Below are 22,227 nucleotides of genomic sequence, written 5' to 3'. Positions count from 1 at the left end.
CGACGCCATAGGCCACGTGGAGATCGATCGGGGAACCCCCTGCCCGCTATAAAAAGGTAAAAATTACCTGCTTCTCACTCCGAGCTGTAACGACCTGATGTCCCAATGAGTAGCTGCAATAAACATTTAAATAAACGTCGAAATAAACGCCCTTAAGGACGTCCAAAATTTTTTTTTTTTTTTTTTAACGGAGCCAGCGGGAGGGGGGAGAAAAGGAGGGACCTGGCGCCACCAGGTTTGCACTTGCTCAAGAAGAGCCCTCAACCCCAGGTACTCAACAAAACCTAAAAATTAGGCTTGGAGACCTAGCCAGAGCTGCTGCTGTGTGTGACCACCACCTGCTGAGATAGAGAACATACTGAGGAGTTTCCAGCAGCACATGACCACATATAGGGAGGCAAAAGGATTGCTCTCTATCTCCACCTGCTGGTAGATGGACACAACCCACCAGTCTATGGACTGATCAGCATGATGAAATGGAATAGCTCCAAGTTAACTTGTCTATCTGCTGAGTGCTAGGGGGATAGAGAAAATTGCTGCTGCAAAATGCAGACAGCCTCTTCCTACTGGCTGGCCAATCTACAGAGACCAGAAAAGAAAACACTGACATTGAATGAACTCTGCATAGCAAGGATAATTCAGACAGCACAGATCACTGGAACTTTTATGATGTTACATCCAAATTAAATGTACAGGCCCTTTCAAGAGGATGCACCCACTAGCCTGAGATCAGGAAAATAATCTTCAGATTAGATCAAATCCTTCAGATCTATGTTTGGATTACAAGGACTATTCAGATTTAGAATCATATTCTAAGAATGGAGCTGAAGGCATCAGTTCTAGAATTATGGCCTCATAACTCTTTGGCTATTAGGGTCCTCCAAGGGAGAACTAATAACAGTTGATAATTGAAAAATAGAAAATTGTCACAGCTACCACTCTAAAAGGGAAGATGAGCTTTGCTCTTGACACAGCCATTTTGGAGATGGATATGACAATTTCTCATTCTCCCTGCTCTCAGATTAACACACTGACAGAGATCAGAGTAAATGCTTCATGGTCTTCTTTCAATATTGGAATGGTTTCCTCAGAGTTGATTGTAAGTCTAAGAAACCACAACACTAAAGCAGTGAGAGCTTTCTAATCCTGCATTCCAATCTCATTGCCAAGTAGGGCACTCCTAGGTTTTCTGGTACCACACAGCTGATGGACTATAGCTACAACTCTTTTACAGTAATGATTCCCTGAACTCTCAAATGATGGAATGGTAGAACAAAAAGTGACAACTGGTTCTGAACTGAACTTTGCTCAGTTCAGAGATATGATTAGAGCCACATATTAGTTCACAAAGAAATATATTAGGCAGCTGATAGCCTGCTACATGGCTATGCCCCTGATGAGAGAGACTGACCCCTAGAAAATTAAAAAGGGTGCTGGGATGCCAGGAAGGCATTCCTAACATTTAGAAGGCTAAGAGGTCAAATAGTTGGATGGATCCTGGTGCAGACGCATGAGCTCTGATTTCAAGGTGTTATGTTGACACATTAGTCTGAAGCTGATCATAAAGTGAAGAATTATCAAATTATTGTGTGTGAAAAGGAAGACTGACATTAACTTAAACCCTGGACTGGATTTATGGGCTCGATTAAAGCCTTCCTCAGTTGTGAATGTTTGTAGTCTTGTTCTTAGTTACCTATTCTTTTGTGCTGGCAGTAAGTGTAATCTAAGTTCTACTTATATTCAAGCATTCATGTAAATAAATCAGCATTTTATCAAACATTGTTAGTAGCTGATGACTGCAGAGATTCCTAGTCTGACACTGAACTTGATGGCCATGTGTGGAAAACATGAACAGATAAACACACAAGGATATCATGTTCTGGCCTCGTGATAATCCACAGAGCAACATTTGAAGATACTAGCCTTCATTTCAGTCACTGGAAGGAAAATAGCTAAGGCAAAATGAGAAATATTTGTAGAAAAAAGTGGGCAGGTTGAGGTTACTGAAAACAGGCTGTCTACCAACATTATCCAACCCTCCCCCAAACCCAACACCCCTCCCCCCCCAACAAAAACAATCTTCACGGCCAAGTAACAAATGATAAAATAAACTATAAAATCTAATATAAACCAGTAAACTAATTAAGAAAATTACCAGGTTTTTGGAGAAGCTTAGGATACCCATAATGTGAAGAGAAACCTGTGCTGAAGATGGCAGAGAGGAAGAAAAAAAAAAAGGCCAGCATCACTATGCAAAAAAATAGATTGAGGAAGTCCCATGCCGAAGCAGCTGTGTGCAAAGTTCTGTGCATGCCCAGAAAAGCCTTGGCTTTTTCAGAGCTTTTCAGAAAATGCTTTAGCACAAAAGCACAGTCAGTTAAGGTCACCTCATTAATGTGGCTGATTCATCCTGCTCTTCTATGGAGAAAATAAAGTATGTGTGGACCCCTACAGTTTGACAGATTCATTAAGGCTGGACACAGAAAACTTATAAATGATGCCACTTATCAAATTAGGTATCACAGGTTTATTAGAGCAGTCCTGTCTTATTGTAAGGGGCACCATTAGAAGCAGAAAAAAAACCTACACCATAGTTCTCTTTTAATCTTAGAATCATAACCACTTAATGATAAACACATTTTTCAGTGCCACAAAAAGTATGTTCATACTGAAATAAAAATACTCACTTTGCATTTGATTTCTTCAGTATCAAGCAAGTTAATGAGCACATCAAGGCCTCCAACATCTCTGATTGCCCACTGACATGTTTCCTGAGCCAAGTTAAAATCTTTCATTGAGCACAAGGCAATTACAGTAGCAGTCTGGTTACCACCCTAAAACGATAATCAATCTCTGTGTGAGACCCTTATTACTATACAATTTTTACACTGGTGCTCTTTTATTCTTAGTATAATGCTACAAATGGACCAATGAGAACTCATCAAAGTGTGAATTTCATATTTTTATTACACCTAAGATGATGGAAGGGGAAACAAGAATATTCCTTACTCTAGATATGGAAGTTCTTATTAAATATTGAATCATATATACTCTGAACAATCTTACAAAAGACTCGGATATTCAATGTTTACAATATTAACTATTTAGTTATAGAAAATTAGAAAGTTGTGTATGTTGTGTCTATTTATCTTATAACAGGCTGCCTATGCGTGAGGCCATGTAGGCGCCTATTTTAAGCCTATTTAAAAATGACACATGGAGGGGCATAATCGACCAGAAACGCCTATCTCCATGGGCGTTTATCTCCGAGAACGGGTCCGTGAAGGGGCGGAGTGAACCGTATTTTCAAAAAAAATAGACGCCCATGTGTTATTCGCCAAGGTGTGAGCTGGGCGTTTTTGCTTTTCAGCGATAATGGAAAATGAAATCGCCCAGCTCAAAAACGAATAAATCCAAGGCATTTGTTCGTGGGAGGGGCCAGGATTCATAGTGCACTGGTCCCCCTCACATGCCAGGACACCAACCGGGCACCCTAGGGGGCACTTTTACAAAAACAAAAAAAAAGGTAAAAGAGCTCCCAGGTGCATAGCACCCTTCCCTTGGGTGTTGAGCCCCCCAAATCCCCCTCAAAACCTACTGCCCACAAGTCTACACCATTACTATAGCCCTAAGAGGTGAAGGGGGGCACCTACATGTGGGTACAGTGAGTTTGGGGGGGTTGGACGACTAAGCATTAAGCAGCACAATTGTAACAGGTAGGGGGGGGATGGGCCTGGGTCCACCTGCCTGACGTCCACTGCACCCCCTAACAACTGCTCCAGGGACCTGCATACTGCTGCTTGGGAGGAGGGTATGACATTTGAGGGTGAAAGTAAAAAGTTGTGAAACATCATTTTTTTGTGGTGGGAGGGGGTTAGTGACCACTGGGGGAGTCAGGGGAGGTCATCCCCGACTCCCTCTGGGGGTCATCTGGTCATTTAGGGCACTTTTTGGGGCCTTATTCGTGAAAAAACAGGGTCCAGGAAAAGTGCCCTAAATTCTAGCTACAAACGTATCCATTATCGGCGAAAGGCGCCCATCTCTGTTCGGGTGATAACCACGCCCCAGTTCCGCCTTCACCACGCCTCCGACACGCCCCCGTCAACTTTGTCCGCATCCGCGACGGAGTGCAGTTGAAAGCGTCCAAAGTTCGGCTTTCGATTATACCGCTTTATTTGTTTTTGTGAGAAAAACGCCCATCTCCCGATTTAGGTCGGAACTTGGGCGTTTTTCTCGTTCGATTATAAGCAGGATGGGCACCTAAGTATCTTTAGACACAATACTGGGGTAAACAGTAGAAATCTCACCTAGATTGAAACTGCAAGCATTTATGCCTGTTCAGGGGCAGTTGTAAATGTTAACATTTAAAGTATGTGGTTATTTTATAAAATATTTGTGTAAATCATGACTCTACCCAAACTCCATCCTGAACACTCCTATATTAAGATTGCATAAAAATACAGGCCTTCTCACCACCGCATGCACTTTTACATATGTAACCCCTGCCATTGTTTTATAAAAGCTCTTTTATGTGTAAAATGGCCTTTATGTGCAAAAAAGCCTTTATAAAATTACCTGAGGAGTGCAGTGGAGGAGTAGCCTAATGGTTAGTACAGTGGGCTGAGAACCTGAGGAACTGGGTTGGATTCCCACTGCAGCTCCTTGTGACTTTGGACAAGTTATTTAACCCTCCATTGCCCCAGATACAAAAAATTTAGATTGTGAGTCCACTAGGACAAGAGATAGTACCTGCATGTAACCAATGTAAACTGCTTTGGTTGTACCACAGAAAGACAGTATATCAAATCCATGACCCTTTACCCCTAATAACTCTCCAACTCCCCCCTGCGCTGTCCCTGACCTGCCCACTTCACCCTTTTGTGCCGATATTCAGCAGCACTAGCTGGTTAAGTGCTACTAAATATCAGCAGTTAGACAGCCACAGGTGATTTAAGTGGGCAGGAGCTTCTTCTGCCCACTTAAATCGCTTTGAATATTAGGTGGTTAAGGTTTTGATAATCCCATCAAAATATAGAATTACTGTATGCAAATCATTTTCCTCCAGATATAGTATTACTCCAAGGAATGCATCTTTTGTATAGGGAATCCCAGAAGATTAAGACTAAATGGTCTATGTACCCAGTCTTTTCCCCAGCAATGGGCAAGCGCAATGGAGTTATATTAGTAAAGAATCATCCTGACATCACTTTGGTGTTCCAAGCATCAAAATCAGAGGAATGCTTAATTTAGAATTAAGGGACAATGTTAAAAATGAGACATGTAGAAAAGGAACTCCATTTAGAGATGGTATAGATTGTGACCACTCAGTATAAACAAAGAGATAGTAGAAAACATATCACAGATAGTGCTACTCAATTTTGATCACACCAGTCAGTCAATTTGTAAATGTCTGTTCAAAAATCCAGGCCTTCACTGCACCCTTAAAATGTTTGAGAGGTAATTCTCCTCTAATGGCCAGAAGGAGGGCATTCCATACTACAGGGGCCTTAAAATAAAATGCACTGTGACGTGTACTTTCTAACTGGGCTGCGCGAGGATTGGGCAAAAACAATGATCATTTAGAGATCTAAGAACCCAGGTTGGTAAATATGGGATCATAAGAGATGATACACAAAACAGTGAAGATGACTCTAAAAAATGAGGTAAACAAAAATGATGAAAAATGAAGATGGTACTCTGATGGTGAAGATTTAAAAAAAGTATTAATCATAAAAGATATACAAAATAGGGGAGAACAGGACTCGACACAGCTGTGTTTCGGCCAGCAAGGCCAGCGTCAGGAGTCTATATAAAACAAATCAAATCATAAATATTAAAATGAGAAAACAGTATGTATGACTAACAAAATGTTTGATAAAACAGACTGATAACTGTGTAAATCCCTTAAATGTTAACAGAACATATACAACTGAAGACACAAGAAACCAAATATTCAAAATTACAAAGAGAAAAGCGAAAAATATTTTTGAACCTGAGAATATTTCAAAAGCATGATGATTGTACATTAACATGATTGCATAGTAGATAAAAATAATATGCAATTAAAATAATGATTAATGAAATAATATGGAACCATAATTTATATATGAAAGTGATATGCAATTAGAAATGATTAATGAAATAGTATGAAACAAGAATATTTGTATGAAACCAGAAAAGGACTACATTTATAATGAACATAATTAATAGCATCAGAGAGGTCTAGCAATAAAGTATCTCTCATATCAAAATTGGGTATCAAACCATAATAGTAAGTCAAGGACTGGATATATAAAAATGATGAACATAATTAGCAGCATCAAAGAAGTCTAGCAATATAGTATTTCTCATATCAAAATTAGGTATCAAACCATAATAATAAAGCAAGGGCTGGATATCTAAAAAAGTTTTACAGATGAGCAACAGTAATGAAAATTAAACAAATTGAATGTAATACAGGAAATAACGTTATACATTGCAGAAGAAATGTGGATGAGTATAAAGAGAATAATAAATAAAAAATATGTAGCAACAAGTAATGCAAAACGTTTCAATTAGACAGTCTATAAATAATAAAAAAAAAGTTTGCACAAATGTAAGATACATAAGACAATTTACCTTTATTGATATATTAAAAATTTTTTTATATAATAATCTTCTCTAGCTGCTATCTACATTAAAACAAATGCAGCATTAGTGGCATGGGGGTGTGTAGTGATGAAATTATAAAATAAAACAACATGAAAATATATTACCTTCTCACTACATCGGTTATCTTTCCCTGTTTTACATTGGATATATTAAATCTAAGAGAAAGTGTAATGAAATATGGATTAAATGATAAAAAACTGAAATGAGGAAGATTTTTATGAACTTTATGAATGATAGAAACATTAAATATCACCTTATTAAAACGTAGATTTAGATTAAATTGAATGCGTCTTTAAAAGCAAGTCTCCGGTTGTCTGAAATTAGAAGAAGTACATATTCTCAGTTGTGTAACGATATATACACCCTTTGTATAGCAAAATACAATATAATTGTAAGCAAAAACGGAGTGGAGAGCATAAAACGAGTGTGAATGTATTTATATAAACTGTATGGATAAGCATAACTCATCCGGGTGATCATGCTAGATTTCACGTCTTGATCAACCAACACCGAAACGGAGACACATTGTTTCTCATTTTAATATTTATGATTTGATTTGTTTTATATTCGCTCCTGACGCAGGCCTTGCTGGCCGAAACACAGCTGTGTCGAGTCCTGTTCTCCCCTATTTTGTATATCTTTTATGATTAATAAATTTTTAAATCTTCACCATCGGAGTACCGTCTTCATTTTTCATCATTTTTGTTTACCTCATTTTTTAGAGTCATCTTCGCTGTTTTGTGTATTGTTGATTTTTGTGAAGATAGTTTTCCTCTGTTTTTTTTTGTACATCGTAAGAGATGACAAATAAACAGGGGAACCTAACCGATATGCTTTAAAAGTCAGTAATAAAAGCTTAAAGGTAATATGGAATGTGACCGTTATCTAGCGATGCTGTTTTAACGCATAACTAATGTGATCCATTTTTTGTAAATTGCATGGAAGGAGCAGCATAGCAATGTTTTGTAACATTTGTAATCTCTTAAGCACATGGCTGGATACCTCAAGGTAACTGATATTACAATAACCCAGCCTGGTGGTGAAAAGAGAGACCAAGGGGTCCTTTATTAAGGTGTGCGGAAAAGTGGCCTGCCTTAGTGTAGACATGTGTATTGGACGCGTGCAAGTCCATTTTTCAGCGCACCTGCAAAAAAGGCTTTTTTTGGGGGGGGGCCGAAATGGACATGTGGCAAAATGAAAATTGGTGCGTATCCATTTTGGGCCTGAGACCTTAACACCACCACTTAGCGGTAAGGTCTCACGCATTAACCGGCAGTAATTGTCAATGCACGTACAATGCCAATTACTGCCCGGTTAGCGATGCATACCCAAAAATATAATATATTTTCCAGTGCACGTAGTGGGCACATAAAAAATGAAATTACTGCCAGGGCCACATGGTAGCTGGGCGGTAGTTCCGAATTGGCACACGTTGGGCGTGCATAGGCACCTACACAGCTTAGTAAAAGGGCCCCCAAGAATGAATGAAAAGCGTCATGAGTAAAGAAAGCTCTAATAGACTGTAATTGTCTTAATATGAGAAAACCAGACTTGCAAACAGCAGAAATGTATGAAGCAAAAGTCAAATGAGAGTCTAGAATGACACCGAGATAACGAAAAGTATATTCTGGAAATACTGATGTACTAAACAAAGATAAGATGTCGTCTGGGTAAGGAAGATGGCCAGAAGTCAGCAGGCTACAGTCTTATCACAATTCAGGGGTGAAATGTCTGGATTGACAAAATCAGTGTGAAAAAGAATTAAAATGTCATCAGCATAGATATGGAAAGAAATTCCAGCCTCTTGTTTATTTTATTTTTATTGATTTTAAATTCTTTTAACAAGAGTACACTTGTCAACTGAAATACAGCAAGGTAATATTAAGATACAAGAAAAGTAAAATGAAAATAAGTACAAAAGAGAAAAATCAAAGAATATTAGTTCACTTTTAGACCACAATTATTCCGCTTTCTTAGACCACACACTGAGTGAGGGCATTAATGAATTAGAGAAGATTACAAAGAAAAATAATTATAACTTAATTAAGGCTACGTGCAATCCTCCAACACAATTTAAACAGACATTATTTTCGCTGTTTTAAATCTAGAAAGGATTTCAGTTGATCAGGAGAAAAGAAAACATATTTCATCTGACCCAACCGAACAAAGCGAATGCTACATACCTGTAGAAGGTATTCTCCGAGGACAGCAGGCTGATTGTTCTCACTGATGGGTGACGTCCACGGCAGCCCCTCCAATCGGAATCTTCACTAGCAAAAGCCTTTGCTAGCCCTCGCGCGCCGATGCGCACCGCGCATGCGCGGCCGTCTTCCCGCCCGAAACCGGCTCGTACGGGCCAGTCTCATATGTAGCAAGACAAAGACTAGGGAAGACACAACTCCAAAGGGGAGGCGGACGGGTTTGTGAGAACAATCAGCCTGCTGTCCTCGGAGAATACCTTCTACAGGTATGTAGCATTCGCTTTCTCCGAGGACAAGCAGGCTGCTTGTTCTCACTGATGGGGTATCCCTAGCCCCCAGGCTCACTCAAAACAACAACCATGGTCAATTGGGCCTCGCAACGGCGAGGACATAACTGAGATTGACCTAAAAAATTTACCAACTAACTGAGAGTGCAGCCTGGAACAGAACAAACATGGGCCTAGGGGGGTGGAGTTGGATTCTAAACCCCGAACAGATTCTGAAGCACTGACTGCCCAAACCGACTGTCGTGTCGGGTATCCTGCTGCAGGCAGTAATGAGATGTGAATGTGTGGACAGATGACCACGTCGCAGCTTTGCAAATCTCTTCAATAGTGGCTGACTTCAAGTGGGCTACCGACGCTGCCATGGCTCTAACATTATGAGCCGTGACATGACCCTCAAGAGCCAGCCCAGCCTGGGCGTAAGTGAAGGAAATGCAATCTGCTAGCCAATTGGATATGGTGCGTTTTCCTACAGCCACTCCCCTCCTGTTGGGATCAAAAGAAACAAACAATTGGGCGGACTGTCTGTTGGGCTGTGTCCGCTCCAGATAGAAGGCCAATGCTCTTTTGCAGTCCAATGTGTGCAGCTGATGTTCAGCAGGGCAGGAATGAGGACGGGGAAAGAATGTTGGCAAGACAATTGACTGGTTCAGATGGAACTCCGACACAACCTTTGGCAGAAACTTAGGGTGAGTGCGGAGGACTACTCTGTTATGATGAAATTTGGTGTAAGGGGCCTGGGCTACCAGGGCCTGAAGCTCACTGACTCTACGAGCTGAAGTAACTGCCACCAAGAAAATGACCTTCCAGGTCAAGTACTTCAGATGGCAGGAATTCAGTGGCTCAAAAGGAGGTTTCATCAGCTGGGTGAGAACGACATTGAGATCCCATGACACTGTAGGAGGCTTGACAGGGGGCTTTGACAAAAGCAAACCTCTCATGAAGCGAACAACTAAAGGCTGTCCTGAGATTGGCTTACCTTCCACACGGTAATGGTATGCACTGATTGCACTAAGGTGAACCCTTACAGAGTTGGTCTTGAGACCAGACTCAGACAAGTGCAGAAGGTATTCAAGCAGGGTCTGTGTAGGACAAGAGCGAGGATCTAGGGCCTTGCTGTCACACCAGACGGCAAACCTCCTCCACAGAAAGAAGTAACTCCTCTTAGTGGAATCTTTCCTGGAAGCAAGCAAGATGCGGGAGACACCCTCTGACAGACCCAAAGAGGCAAAGTCTACGCTCTCAACATCCAGGCCGTGAGAGCCAGGGACTGGAGGTTGGGATGCAGAAGCGCCCCTTCGTCCTGTGTGATGAGGGTCGGAAAACACTCCAATCTCCACGGTTCTTCGGAGGACAACTCCAGAAGAAGAGGGAACCAGATCTGACGCGGCCAAAAAGGAGCAATCAGAATCATGGTGCCTCGGTCTTGCTTGAGTTTCAACAAAGTCTTCCCCACCAGAGGTATGGGAGGATAAGCATACAGCAGACCCTCCCCCCAATCCAGGAGGAAGGCATCCGATGCCAGTCTGCCGTGGGCCTGAAGCCTGGAACAGAACTGAGGGACTTTGTGGTTGGCTCGAGATGCGAAGAGGTCTACCAAGGGGGTGCCCCACACCTGGAAGATCTGTCGCACTACACGGGAATTGAGCGACCACTTGTGAGGTTGCATAATCCTGCTCAACCTGTCGGCCAGACTGTTGTTTACGCCTGCCAGATATGTGGCTTGGCGCACCATGCCGTGACGGCGAGCCCAGAGCCACATGCTAATGGCTTCCTGACACAGGGGGCGAGATCCGGTGCCCCCCTGCTTGTTGACGTAGTACATGGCAACCTGGTTGTCTGTCTGAATTTGGATAATTTGGTGGGACAGCCGATCTCTGAAAGCCTTCAGAGCGTTCCAGATCGCTCGCAACTCCAGAAGATTGATCTGCAGATCGCGTTCCTGGAGGGACCAGCTTCCTTGGGTGTGTAGCCCATCGACATGAGCTCCCCATCCCAGGAGAGACGCATCCGTGGTCAGCACTTTTTGTGGCTGAGGAATTTGGAAAGGACGTCCCAGAGTCAAATTGGACCAAATCGTCCACCAATACAGGGATTTGAGAAAACTCGTGGACAGGTGGATCATGTCTTCTAGATCCCCAGCAGCCTGAAACCACTGGGAAGCTAGGGTCCATTGAGCAGATCTCATGTGAAGGCGGGCCATGGGAGTCACATGGACTGTGGAGACCATGTGGCCCAGCAATCTCAACATCTGCCGAGCTGTGATCTGCTGTGACACTCGCACCCGCGAGACGAGGGACAACAAGTTGTTGGCTCTCGCCTCTGGGAGATAGGCGCGAGCCATCCGAGAATCCAGCAGGGCTCCTATGAATTCGAGTTTCTGCACTGGGAGAAGATGGGACTTTGGATAATTTATCACAAACCCCAGTAGCTCCAGGAGGCGAATAGTCATCTGCATGGACTGCAGGGCTCCTGCCTCGGATGTGTTCTTCACCAGCCAATCGTCGAGATATGGGAACACGTGCACCCCCAGCCTGCGAAGTGCCGCTGCTACTACAGCCAAGCACTTCGTGAACACCCTGGGCGCAGAGGCGAGCCCAAAGGGTAGCACACAGTATTGGAAGTGACGTGTGCCCAGCTGAAATCGCAGATACTGTCTGTGAGCTGGCAGTATCGGGATGTGAGTGTAGGCGTCCTTCAAGTCCAGAGAGCATAGCCAATCGTTTTCCTGAATCATGGGAAGAAGGGTGCCCAGGGAAAGCATCCTGAACTTTTCTTTGACCAGATGTTTGTTCAGGGCCCTTAGGTCTAGGATGGGACGCATCCCCCCTGTTTTCTTTTCCACAAGGAAGTACCTGGAATAGAATCCCAGCCCTTCTTGCCCGGATGGCACGGGCTCGACCGCATTGGCGCTGAGAAGGGCGGAGAGTTCCTCTGCAAGTACCTGCTTGTGCTGGAAGCTGTAAGACTGAGCTCCCGGTGGACAATTTGGAGGTTTTGAAGCCAAATTGAGGGTGTATCCTTGCCGGACTATTTGGAGAACCCACTGATCGGAGGTTATGAGAGGCCACCTTTGGTGAAAAGCTTTCAACCTCCCTCCGACTGGCAGGTCGCCCGACGCTGACACTTGGATGTCGGCTATGCTCTGCTGGAGCCAGTCAAAAGCTCGTCCCTTGCTTTTGCTGGGGAGCCGAGGGGCCTTGCTGAGGCGCACGCTGCTGATGAGAGCGAGCGCGCTGGGGCTTAGCCTGGGCCGCAGGCTGTCGAGAAGGAGGATTGTACCTACGCTTGCCAGAAGAGTAGGGAACAGTCTTCCTTCCCCCAAAAAATCTTCTACCTGTAGAGGTAGAGGCTGAAGGCTGCCGGCGGGAGAACTTGTCGAATGCGGTGTCCCGCTGGTGGAGCTGCTCTACCACCTGCTCGACTTTTTCTCCAAAAATGTTATCCGCACGGCAAGGCGAGTCCGCAATCCGCTGCTGGATTCTATTCTCCAGGTCAGAGGCACGCAGCCATGAGAGTCTGCGCATCACCACACCTTGAGCAGCGGCCCTGGACGCAACATCAAAAGTGTCATACACCCCTCTGGCCAGGAATTTTCTGCACGCCTTCAGCTGCCTGACCACCTCCTGAAATGGCTTGGCTTGCTCAGGGGGGAGCGCATCCACCAAGCCCGCCAACTGCCGCACATTGTTCCGCATGTGTATGCTCGTGTAGAGCTGGTAAGACTGAATTTTGGCCACGAGCATAGAAGAATGGTAGGCCTTCCTCCCAAAGGAGTCCAAGGTTCTAGAGTCCTTGCCCAGGGGCGCCGAAGCATGCTCCCTAGAACTCTTGGCCTTCTTTAGGGCCAAATCCACAACTTCAGAGTCGTGAGGCAACTGAGTGCGCATCAGCTCTGGGTCCCCATGGATCCGGTACTGGGACTCAATCTTCTTGGGAATGTGGGGGTTAGTTAAAGGCTTGGTCCAGTTCGCCAGCAATGTCTTTTTTAGGACATGATGCATGGGTACTGTGGACGCTTCCTTAGGTGGAGAAGGATAGACCAGGAGCTCAAACATTTCAGCCCTGGGCTCGTCCTCCACAACCACCGGGAAGGGGATGGCCGTAGACATCTCCCGGACAAAGGAAGCGAAAGACAGACTCTCGGGAGGAGAAAGCTGTCTTTCAGGAGAGGGAGTGGGATCAGAAGGAAGACCCTCAGACTCCTCGTCAGAGAAATATCTGATGTCTCCTTCGTCTTCCCACGAGGCCTCACCCTCGGTGTCAGACACAAGTTCACAAACCTGTGTCTGCAACCGTGCCCGGCTCGACTCCGTGGAACCACGGCCACGGTGGGGGCGTCGAGAGGTAGACTCCCTCGCCCGCACCGGCGAAGCTCCCTCCGTCGACGTAGTTGGGGAGCCTTCCTGGGAGGCGACCGCAGTCGACGCCGGAGACCTCACCCCGGGCGATGGACCAGCCGGCGCCATGCTCGACGGTACCAGTGGCGCAAGCACCACCGGTACCGGAGGGGTAGGGCGCAACAGCTCTCCCAGGATCTCTGGGAGAACGGCCCGGAGGCTCTCGTTCAGAGCGGCTGCAGAAAAAGGCATGGAGGTCGATGCAGGCGTCGATGTCAGATTCTGTTCCGGGCGTGGAGGCTGTTCCGGGCTGTCCAGAGTGGAGCGCATCGACACCTCTTGGACAGAGGGTGAGCGGTCCTCTCGTTGCCGATGCCTGCTGGGTGCCGAGTCCCTCGGCGACCCAGAGCTCTCGGTGCCGACACGGGAAGGGGACCGGTGACGATGCTTCTTCGATTTTTTGGAACGAAGCACGTCACCGGAGCTTCCCGGCACCGACGAGGAGGACGTAGAATCCAGCCGTCTCTTCCTCGGGGCCGAGGCCGAAGAAGGTCGGTCTCGGGGGGGCTGTACCGCAGGAGCCCTCAGGGTAGGGGGAGACCCACCCGAAGGCTCACCGCCACCAGCAGGGGAATGGACAGCCCTCACCTGCACTCCAGACGAAGCACCACCATCCGACGACATCAGCAGACGAGGTCCCGGTACCACCGACGTCGATACAGTCGTCCGATGTCTCAGCGCCGATGCAGAGGGTCGATGCCTCGATACACTGGCAGCCGAGGATGAAGGTCTGGACGCTGAAGACGTCGATGCACTCGATACCCCCGGTGCCGATGCCGACAAAGAGCCCGAGAACAAAATGTTCCACTGGGCTAACCTCGCTACCTGAGTCCGCTTTTGCAAAAGGGAACACAGACTACAGGCCTGAGGGCGGTGCCCAGCCCCCAGACACTGAAGACACGACGTGTGCCTGTCAGTGAGCGAGATTACCCGGGCGCACTGGGTGCACTTCTTGAAGCCGCTGGAAGGCTTCGATGTCATGGGCGGAAAAATCACGCCGGCGAGATCAAAACTCGAAATGGCGAAAATTGGCACCACAAAAATAGGGAGAAGAAAATTTCGACCGAGGCCTAACTAAGGCCTACCCCGACGACGAAAGAAAACTTACCGGAGCGAAAAGCTCGAAATAAGGGAAAGGAAAAAACGGAAAAAGGCCTTCCCGAAACACTTTCACACTTTCTCAGAAGAAACGAGTCGAAAACGACGCGCGAGGTCAACTTTCCGGGGCATGAACGGCGAAACACGACCGTACCGAGCGCGGACAAAAGAAGACTGGCCGGCACGAGCCGGTTTCGGGCGGGAAGACGGCCGCGCATGCGCGGTGCGCATCGGCGCGCGAGGGCTAGCAAAGGCTTTTGCTAGTGAAGATTCCGATTGGAGGGGCTGCCGTGGACGTCACCCATCAGTGAGAACAAGCAGCCTGCTTGTCCTCGGAGAATACATTTACAAGGGTAGGCGAGAAAAAAGGATCCCCCCACTTCCACCGTCCTTGGTTTCATTGCCAAAATGGCTTTCCTGCTGGGTCAACTTTGTTACATCAGGGTATATCCATATTTTCCCACCTCCAAAATGAGAATTGGTGTTCTTAAAATAAAGTCTCAGGACAGAATTAAGATCCTGTTCGAAAATAAAGGAGACTAATTCAATCTAATTCAAAGCACTTAGCCTCCCAAAGTTCCATAGAAACCTATGGAACCTAGCCTCCCAAAGTGCTTTGAAAATATGCCTCTAAGAGTGTAGCCCTCTCTGTTACATTTTCCAAAGACTGTTCTAGTATGGCAGATATATTATTCACATCAAAGTTCCCATTTTGTGTGCCCCTTATTTCTCCTTCTTCCCCCCTGGGGCTACTAGGTAAATAGAAAATCTTATTTATTGGATAGCTTCCAGTGGTATCTTTAAGTTTTCTGTTAAGCATCTTCTGAATAGTTCCAGTGGACTAGTCCCAGAGAGCTTGGGAAAATTCAGAAGGCGCAGATTCAAACGTCTGTTGAAATTCTCTATCTGATCAATTTTTCTACGAATATCCAGATTATCTTTAGCTACAGCAACTTTAAATTCTTGAAAATGTTCAACATCTTTCTGCAGCTGTGTAACTCGCATGGCTAATTCCTCTTTAATTGAGTCCACTGTATTTTTTACATCTTCAAATTTAGTATAAAAAGATTTACTTCACCTGAAGATTTCTGCAAGGTTGAATCCATTTTGATTAACATCAGCCAGATCCTTTCTAGATTAACCTCCGGAATTTTCTCTGAAGCTCTAAGCGATTCTTGGGCCTCAGACCTCAGCGACTTCTGTAGCGACGCTAGTCCCCTGCTGGGTTCCACCTCCGTCACACTTCCGGTGGCGTTCCAGGTTCCCTCTAGCGAAGCTGCTAACACTGGGGACAGAGGAATCAGCGACGTCGAAGGAGAGAAGAGGGATGTCTCATTTACCCGTAAGGGCTCCGCTTCTCCAGATTCCCTTACTATGAGATCTGCTCCCTCAATACTTGGGAGGTCCTGGCGAAGAAGCGCTCCAAACTCAGCTGGATCGGAGACAAAGTTGAGGAAGGCGGGGGCACTAACCTCACCGTCCCTTTCCATTTGGTATGAGGCATAATTTTGAAAGGTAAAGAATTATTCATTAATTCCAGCTGAGTAGCAGTGTCTCACAAACCGTCCAGTCACACCGCCATCTTGACAAGCCCTCCCCCAGCCTCTTGTATAAGTGTGGTCAAAGGGCTCAGAAAGAGGTTGAACAGTGTAGTTGATAAAATAGATCCCTGAGGGACACTGGAATAGAGTTGTTTAGTTGTTGATCTTTCAGAAGCAGTATGTACTTTAAACAAATGATCCATTAAAAAAAGAATTAAACCAAGTCAAAACAGTACCAGATATATCTAAATAAGACAGATGGGACAAAAGAAGAGAATGGTCAATTAAATCAAATGCCACGGAAAGATCTAAGAAGATGGGAAGAGTAATAAGTGGTGACTTTAAGATGGCAGTATACCCTATGTTGGACAGGCCTTCTAGAGTACCATGTCAAACAATGAGATCCTGGAAAGTACTAACTTCCATACTTTCTAACAGACTAGTGGATCTTTGGTGGATGTTCCATCACACCAACGCAGAGTACACCTTATTTTTCATTGTCACATGCAATGTATTTACAAATTGATTTTTTTACTCATTAATAACAGCTTGCTGGCAAATGTGGTGCAGATGAAAATAGGCAAAATCACAAGTCTATGCTGAAAGTGGAGTGTGGGCTGTAACCTGCTAAATCTCCTAGGTCAGTGGTATCCAACCATTTTCATATAAAGGGCCACAATGTGAATAAGAAAAAGCTATGATGGCCACCAAAAGATTTCAGATTTACACATTTAAGCAGGGGCCAGGATGGGCCCAGGCCCAGCCATTTTCCCTCCAGGCCCTCCCATCAACATCCTTCACGCGCTGTCGCTGCCCATTTGTCCCGCGGAGGCAGCGTTCAGTGTTTCCATCCATCCTGCCCTGTCTTCCCCAAGCTCCGCTGCAAGTGCATTCTCCTTTTCACCCGTCAAGCTGCGCTGCCATTCACACAGGCAGCTTCGTTCCTCCCTGCCGCGTCCATCTGGCCCTCTCTGATGCACTTCCTGTTTAGGACTGGATGAACATGGCAGGGGGGAGCGAAGCTGCCTGTGTGTATGGCAGCGCAGTGCAACGGGCGAAAAGGAGAAGGATTTCACTTGCAGGGACCGATGCAGCGGAGCCTGGGGAGAAGACAGGGCAGGAAGGAAACGCTGAATGCTGCCTCCGCGGGACAAAGGGGCAGCGACAGCATGCGAAGGATGTGGATGGGCGGGCCTGGAGGGAAAGTGGCTGAGCTGCTGGGAGTGGGACATGGGAGGGAGAGGAGGAAGGGGCTGGAGGGACGGGAGAGAGAGCTGCTGGGGCATGGGAGGGAGAGGAAGAAGGGACTGGAGGGAAGGAAGAGAGTTACTGGGACATGGGAGGGAGAGAGCTGCTGGGACTGGAGGGAAAGGAGAGAGCTGCTGGGACATGGGAGGGAGAGGAAGAAGGGACTGGCGGGAAGGGAGAGAGCTACTGGACATGGGAGGGAGAGGAGGAAGGGGCTGGAGAGCTGCTGGACAAGGGAGGAAGAGGAAGAAGGGACTAGAGGGAAGGGAGAGAGCTGCTGGACATGGGAGGATAGGGAAAGAAAGAGTGGAGATGGATGAAAGGATGCAGAGAGAAAGGGGAGAGACTGGAAGGATGTGGAGAGAGAGAGGGGAGACTGAACAGAAAAGGGTAGAGAGATAGAGAGACACTGGATAGAAGGAGAGGGGAGATAGAGACACTAGATGGAAGGATCAGGAGAGAGGGTAGATGGGTGGAAGGATGAGGAGAGAAAGAGGGAAGACACTGGATGGAAGGGTAGGGAGAAAAAGGAGATGCTGGATGCAAAAGAAAGAGGGGAGGCACTGGAAGGATGGGGAGAGAAAGAGGGGAGCTGCTGGATGGAAAGAGGAAGAGGACAGAGTAGGGAAAGACTGGAGAATAAGAGGAAGGGGCATGTGGAGAACAAGGGTGAGGAAAAGATGAAAAGCCATAGGTGATAAATGGACAGGAAACCCTGGCAAGAGAAAGACGAAGGGATGCAGAATCTAGAGACTGGGAGCAACACAATGAAAAAAAGTAAATGGCCATACAACAAAGGTAAAGAAAATAATTTTATTTTTAATTTAGGATAAAGTAATATGGTAGCTGTGTTAATAAAGTTTCAGAGACCAATACTTCCTTCCTTAGGTCAGGAGAGGATACCATAACAGCATTATACTCATTGGAGCCGACTCTGTGGGTGCTTGAGCACCCCCAATATTGAGAAAATTCCTTGTATGTGTCCAGGGAGGGGTCATTTCCATTGGGCTTAGCACCCCCAATAATTTTGAAAAGTTGGCTCCTATGATTATACTGACCTGAGGCAGGAGGTTTTGGCCTCTGAAAGCTCATTGAAAAGGGTGTTAGGCTATTAAATAAATTATTTTCTGAAACCTGATGCACTGAAAAGCAGCACTTTACCCCTGTGTGACAAATGCATCTGATTAGTGTGACTAAATTTTGCTGGGGAAGAGGGGTAGAGAGAAAATTTTGTGCCCACCCACTTTAGGTTCAGGTCCATCCAAAATTTGCAGTCTGGCTACGCCACTGCAGTTAAGCCTATACTAGTTAAATACTAGTACTAATACTAATATTGATTTTACAACACAGCTAGGACATATTTGAACTCACTTTACTGTGGCTTGTCAACAGAGCAAATATCACTAATAAGACACATGAATTTGATTATCGTTTACCAACATAGCAAAACTGTGGTTCATAATTCATCTTGAACATTCATAATAGACTTAACAGATTGTTTGCAGTTTGTCTATTCCTCAGTTTTGACTTTAAAACATAACATAGTTGAAAATCTCTTTTCACAAAGGTAAGTGGATCCAAAAAAATGAAGAAACTTTTCCTGCAATTATTGAACACACAAGATAATTAGGAACAGTTTACCAAAAATCACAGAAGCTTTCACAAATTCTATGGCGTTCCTTAAATTCAATGTTTTTGTGAAGTTCAATGATCTCCAGTTCAAAATGACTGTCTGCCAACCCATAATCAACCGCCACTTTAGAAATTAACTCTGGATCTGCCACAAATGGATTCAGGACAAAGTCCAGCATGGGTTCAGATTGTGAAAAATCTATAAACCTGGTTTTAAATTCCCGCTCAACAGTATTTTTTGATTCTTCTTCTTTCAGAGGAAGTGATATATTCACAGACATTTGATTTAAATTGGGAGAATACTTCATTTCTCCTTCACTTAATTCTGAGTGAAACAAGTCCAACCTTTTAAACAAAATGTCTTCAGAGAACTATACAGTTCAGTGATGAAATGTGAACTCTGTAATTTCAAACTGAGTTGGTTGAGATGATCTGTAATATCAGTTAGAAAGGCCATATCTACCAACCAAGAAGAACTTGATAATTGTTGAACTGTTGTTTTTTTTATCAGCAAGAAATCCCTGCATGTGTTGGCAGTAGCACAAGGAAATACTCCAAAACTTTCCCTTTGCTAAGAGCAGCACCATGTCAATGGATGTAAAGATCTGAATATGTCTATGCAAAGATGTTACGTAACAATATCTCAGCCAAACCAAAAGTGCGCTGCAGAAACAGCAAACACGCTATAGACCTAAAAACACATATATAAAAAGTATATAGAGAAGAAACAAAAACTTCTTGTAAAAATATGTGCCGATAAAACAGCTCATAATATTAACCCATCGTAAGTATACAGGGCATCCAACGCCAAACAGAATCTAGAATCCTTTGTGCACATTAAAAAAAAAACATTAAAAAAAACTTTAAATATATTAGCATGTAAGGCCAAGCACTAAGGGACCCTTTTACTAGGCCTAATACGGTAGCTTGGCCATCAGCGTGTGCTACTCCCACAGTAAAAAAAAATGTTTTATTTTTTGCCGCAGTAGGCATGCGTGAGCTAATCGGGTACTGCAGGCACATTATCATCCACTGCCCGGTCAGCACAGGAGTAGCGCGGGAGTCCTTAGCACCTCCTAAATAGGTGGTGGTAAAGGCTCTCAGCAGTAATGGCCACTTGCTAATGGGAAAATTATCGCATAGCCATTTTTAAAAAAATGCTGCTATTTTACTGCCAAGCTAAAAGTGGCCGCAGCACATGGGAAACCCACACATTGACAGCAGCGCTAGCTGCTTTTTAGCATGGCTTAGTAAAAGACCCCCTAAATGCACTGTAAACCAATAGTGCAAGCGCTTAAAGAAAGCGTGTATGCATGAGCCAAAACATGACACGCAGTGCCATAATAAGAGCCTTTTTACACTGGTGGTAGCATGTAATTTTAACCCATCACAAATATATACAAGACATCCAAGCAAAGTTAAAATAATAGAATATGAAATCCACATATCCATTAAAAACCCTTAGAGGGACATGAAAAGTTGGTTATATATTCCCATAGTAACCTACATGCTAAATGCTACACTCTTAAAAAAATATATATTGTGTGTTCCTTACTGTTATCTCAGGCACATAAAAATGCATGCATGCAAATGCACCAAATTTAAGTATGTGATGCCATAATGATTCAAACTGAAAAGATCTATATAATTGATTATAAAAGTGACTATTAACCTGCTATTGTCTGCCATGTTGAAACACCAAAAATAGCAGGTGCTAAAATCAGTCTCCAAATATAACATTCAAGGGAGTAGAGAGAAAATAAAATAGATAATTGATACAAAATAATCTAATCTAAACTTAACTTGGCTTAAAATCCTTTATGACACATAGAGGGGCTTAATCGAACGGGGCACCCAAGTTTTCCTGAGGGCGTCCTCGCAGGATGTCCCCGCAAAGGGGCGGGGAAACCCGTATTATCGAAACAAGATGGGCGGTCATCTTTCGTTTTGATAATACGATCGGGGATGCCCAAATCTCAAGATTTAGGTCGACCTTAGAGATGGTCATCCCTAGAGATGGTCGTTCCCGATTTTTGGCGATAATGGAAACCGAGGACACCCATCTCAGAAACGACCAAATGCAAGCCCTTTGGTCGTGGGAGGAGCAAGAATTCGTAGTGCACTGGTCCCCCTCACATGCCAGGACACCAACCGGGCACCCTAGGGGGCACTGCAGTGGACTTCAGAAAAAGCTCCCCTTACCTTGTATGCTGAGCCCCCCCAAAACCCACTCTCCACAACTGTACACCACTACCATAGCCCTTAGGGATAAAGGGGGGCACGTACATGTGGGTACAGTGGGTTTGTGGTGGGTTTTGGAGGGCTCACATTTACCACCACAAGTTTAACAGGTAGTGGGGGATGGGCCTGGGTCCGCCTGCCTGAAGTGCACTGCAGTACCACTAAAACTGCTCCAGGGACCTGCATACTGCTGTCATGGAGCTGGGTATGATATTTGAGGCTGGCACAGAGGCTAAAAAAATATTTTTTTAAATGTTTTTAGGGTGGGAGGGGGTTAGTGACCACTGGGGGAGTAGGGGGGAGGTCATCCCCAATTCCCTCTGGTGGTCATCTGGTCATTTAGGGCACATTGTTGTGGCTTGGTTGTAAAAAAAAAAAAAAGGATCAAGTAAAGTCAGCCAATGTTCTCTTTTTTCCATTATTGGCCGAGGACGCCCATGTGTTAAGCACGCCCCAGTCCCGCCTTCGCTATGCTTCCGACACGCCCCCGTGAACTTTGGTCGTCCTCGCGACAGAAAGCAGTTGAGGACGCCCAAAATTGGCCCCCAATTTGTGTCGAAAGATGGGCGCCCTTCTCTTTCGAAAATAAGCCTGATATTCTACAAAGTGTAGCTGCACAGGAGTTGCAAAAAGTAATGTCAACACCAGTGTGACATTTAAAAAGACACCAAAGACTTCTATAATTATGCGGCACGCATAAATGTGCGCGCATCATGTATGCATATATATATATTACATTTATTAATCAGGTATATAATTATCCATAAACCTGAATAGAATTAGAAAAATGTATGTGAAAATAAAAAATACAAAAGCAAACTATCAATTATTTAGTCCACCATATTTAGGGTTCAAAGAAGAAAAATAGCAAAGGAAAAAAGAAAAGAAGAGGGGAAGGCCCCCCCCACCCACACACACTAGGAAGCAGCTT

General features: G+C 44.9%; 1 protein-coding gene across 1 annotated transcript in view; it reads right to left on the bottom strand.

Annotated features, from left to right (window-relative positions):
• ARMC4 (armadillo repeat containing 4) overlaps positions 1-22,227 on the bottom strand; it is a 445,023-nt gene that overhangs the window by 212,495 nt on the left and 210,301 nt on the right. The window contains 1 exon segment of the mRNA XM_030199274.1: positions 2,688-2,834. Coding sequence (XP_030055134.1) covers positions 2,688-2,834 — 147 coding nt within the window.

The sequence above is a fragment of the Microcaecilia unicolor genome, chromosome 1, assembly GCF_901765095.1.
Source record: "Microcaecilia unicolor chromosome 1, aMicUni1.1, whole genome shotgun sequence".
Taxonomy (NCBI): Eukaryota; Metazoa; Chordata; class Amphibia; order Gymnophiona; family Siphonopidae; genus Microcaecilia; species Microcaecilia unicolor.
Note: the sequence above shows the minus strand (reverse complement) of the source record. Positions and strands in the feature narration are given on the sequence as shown.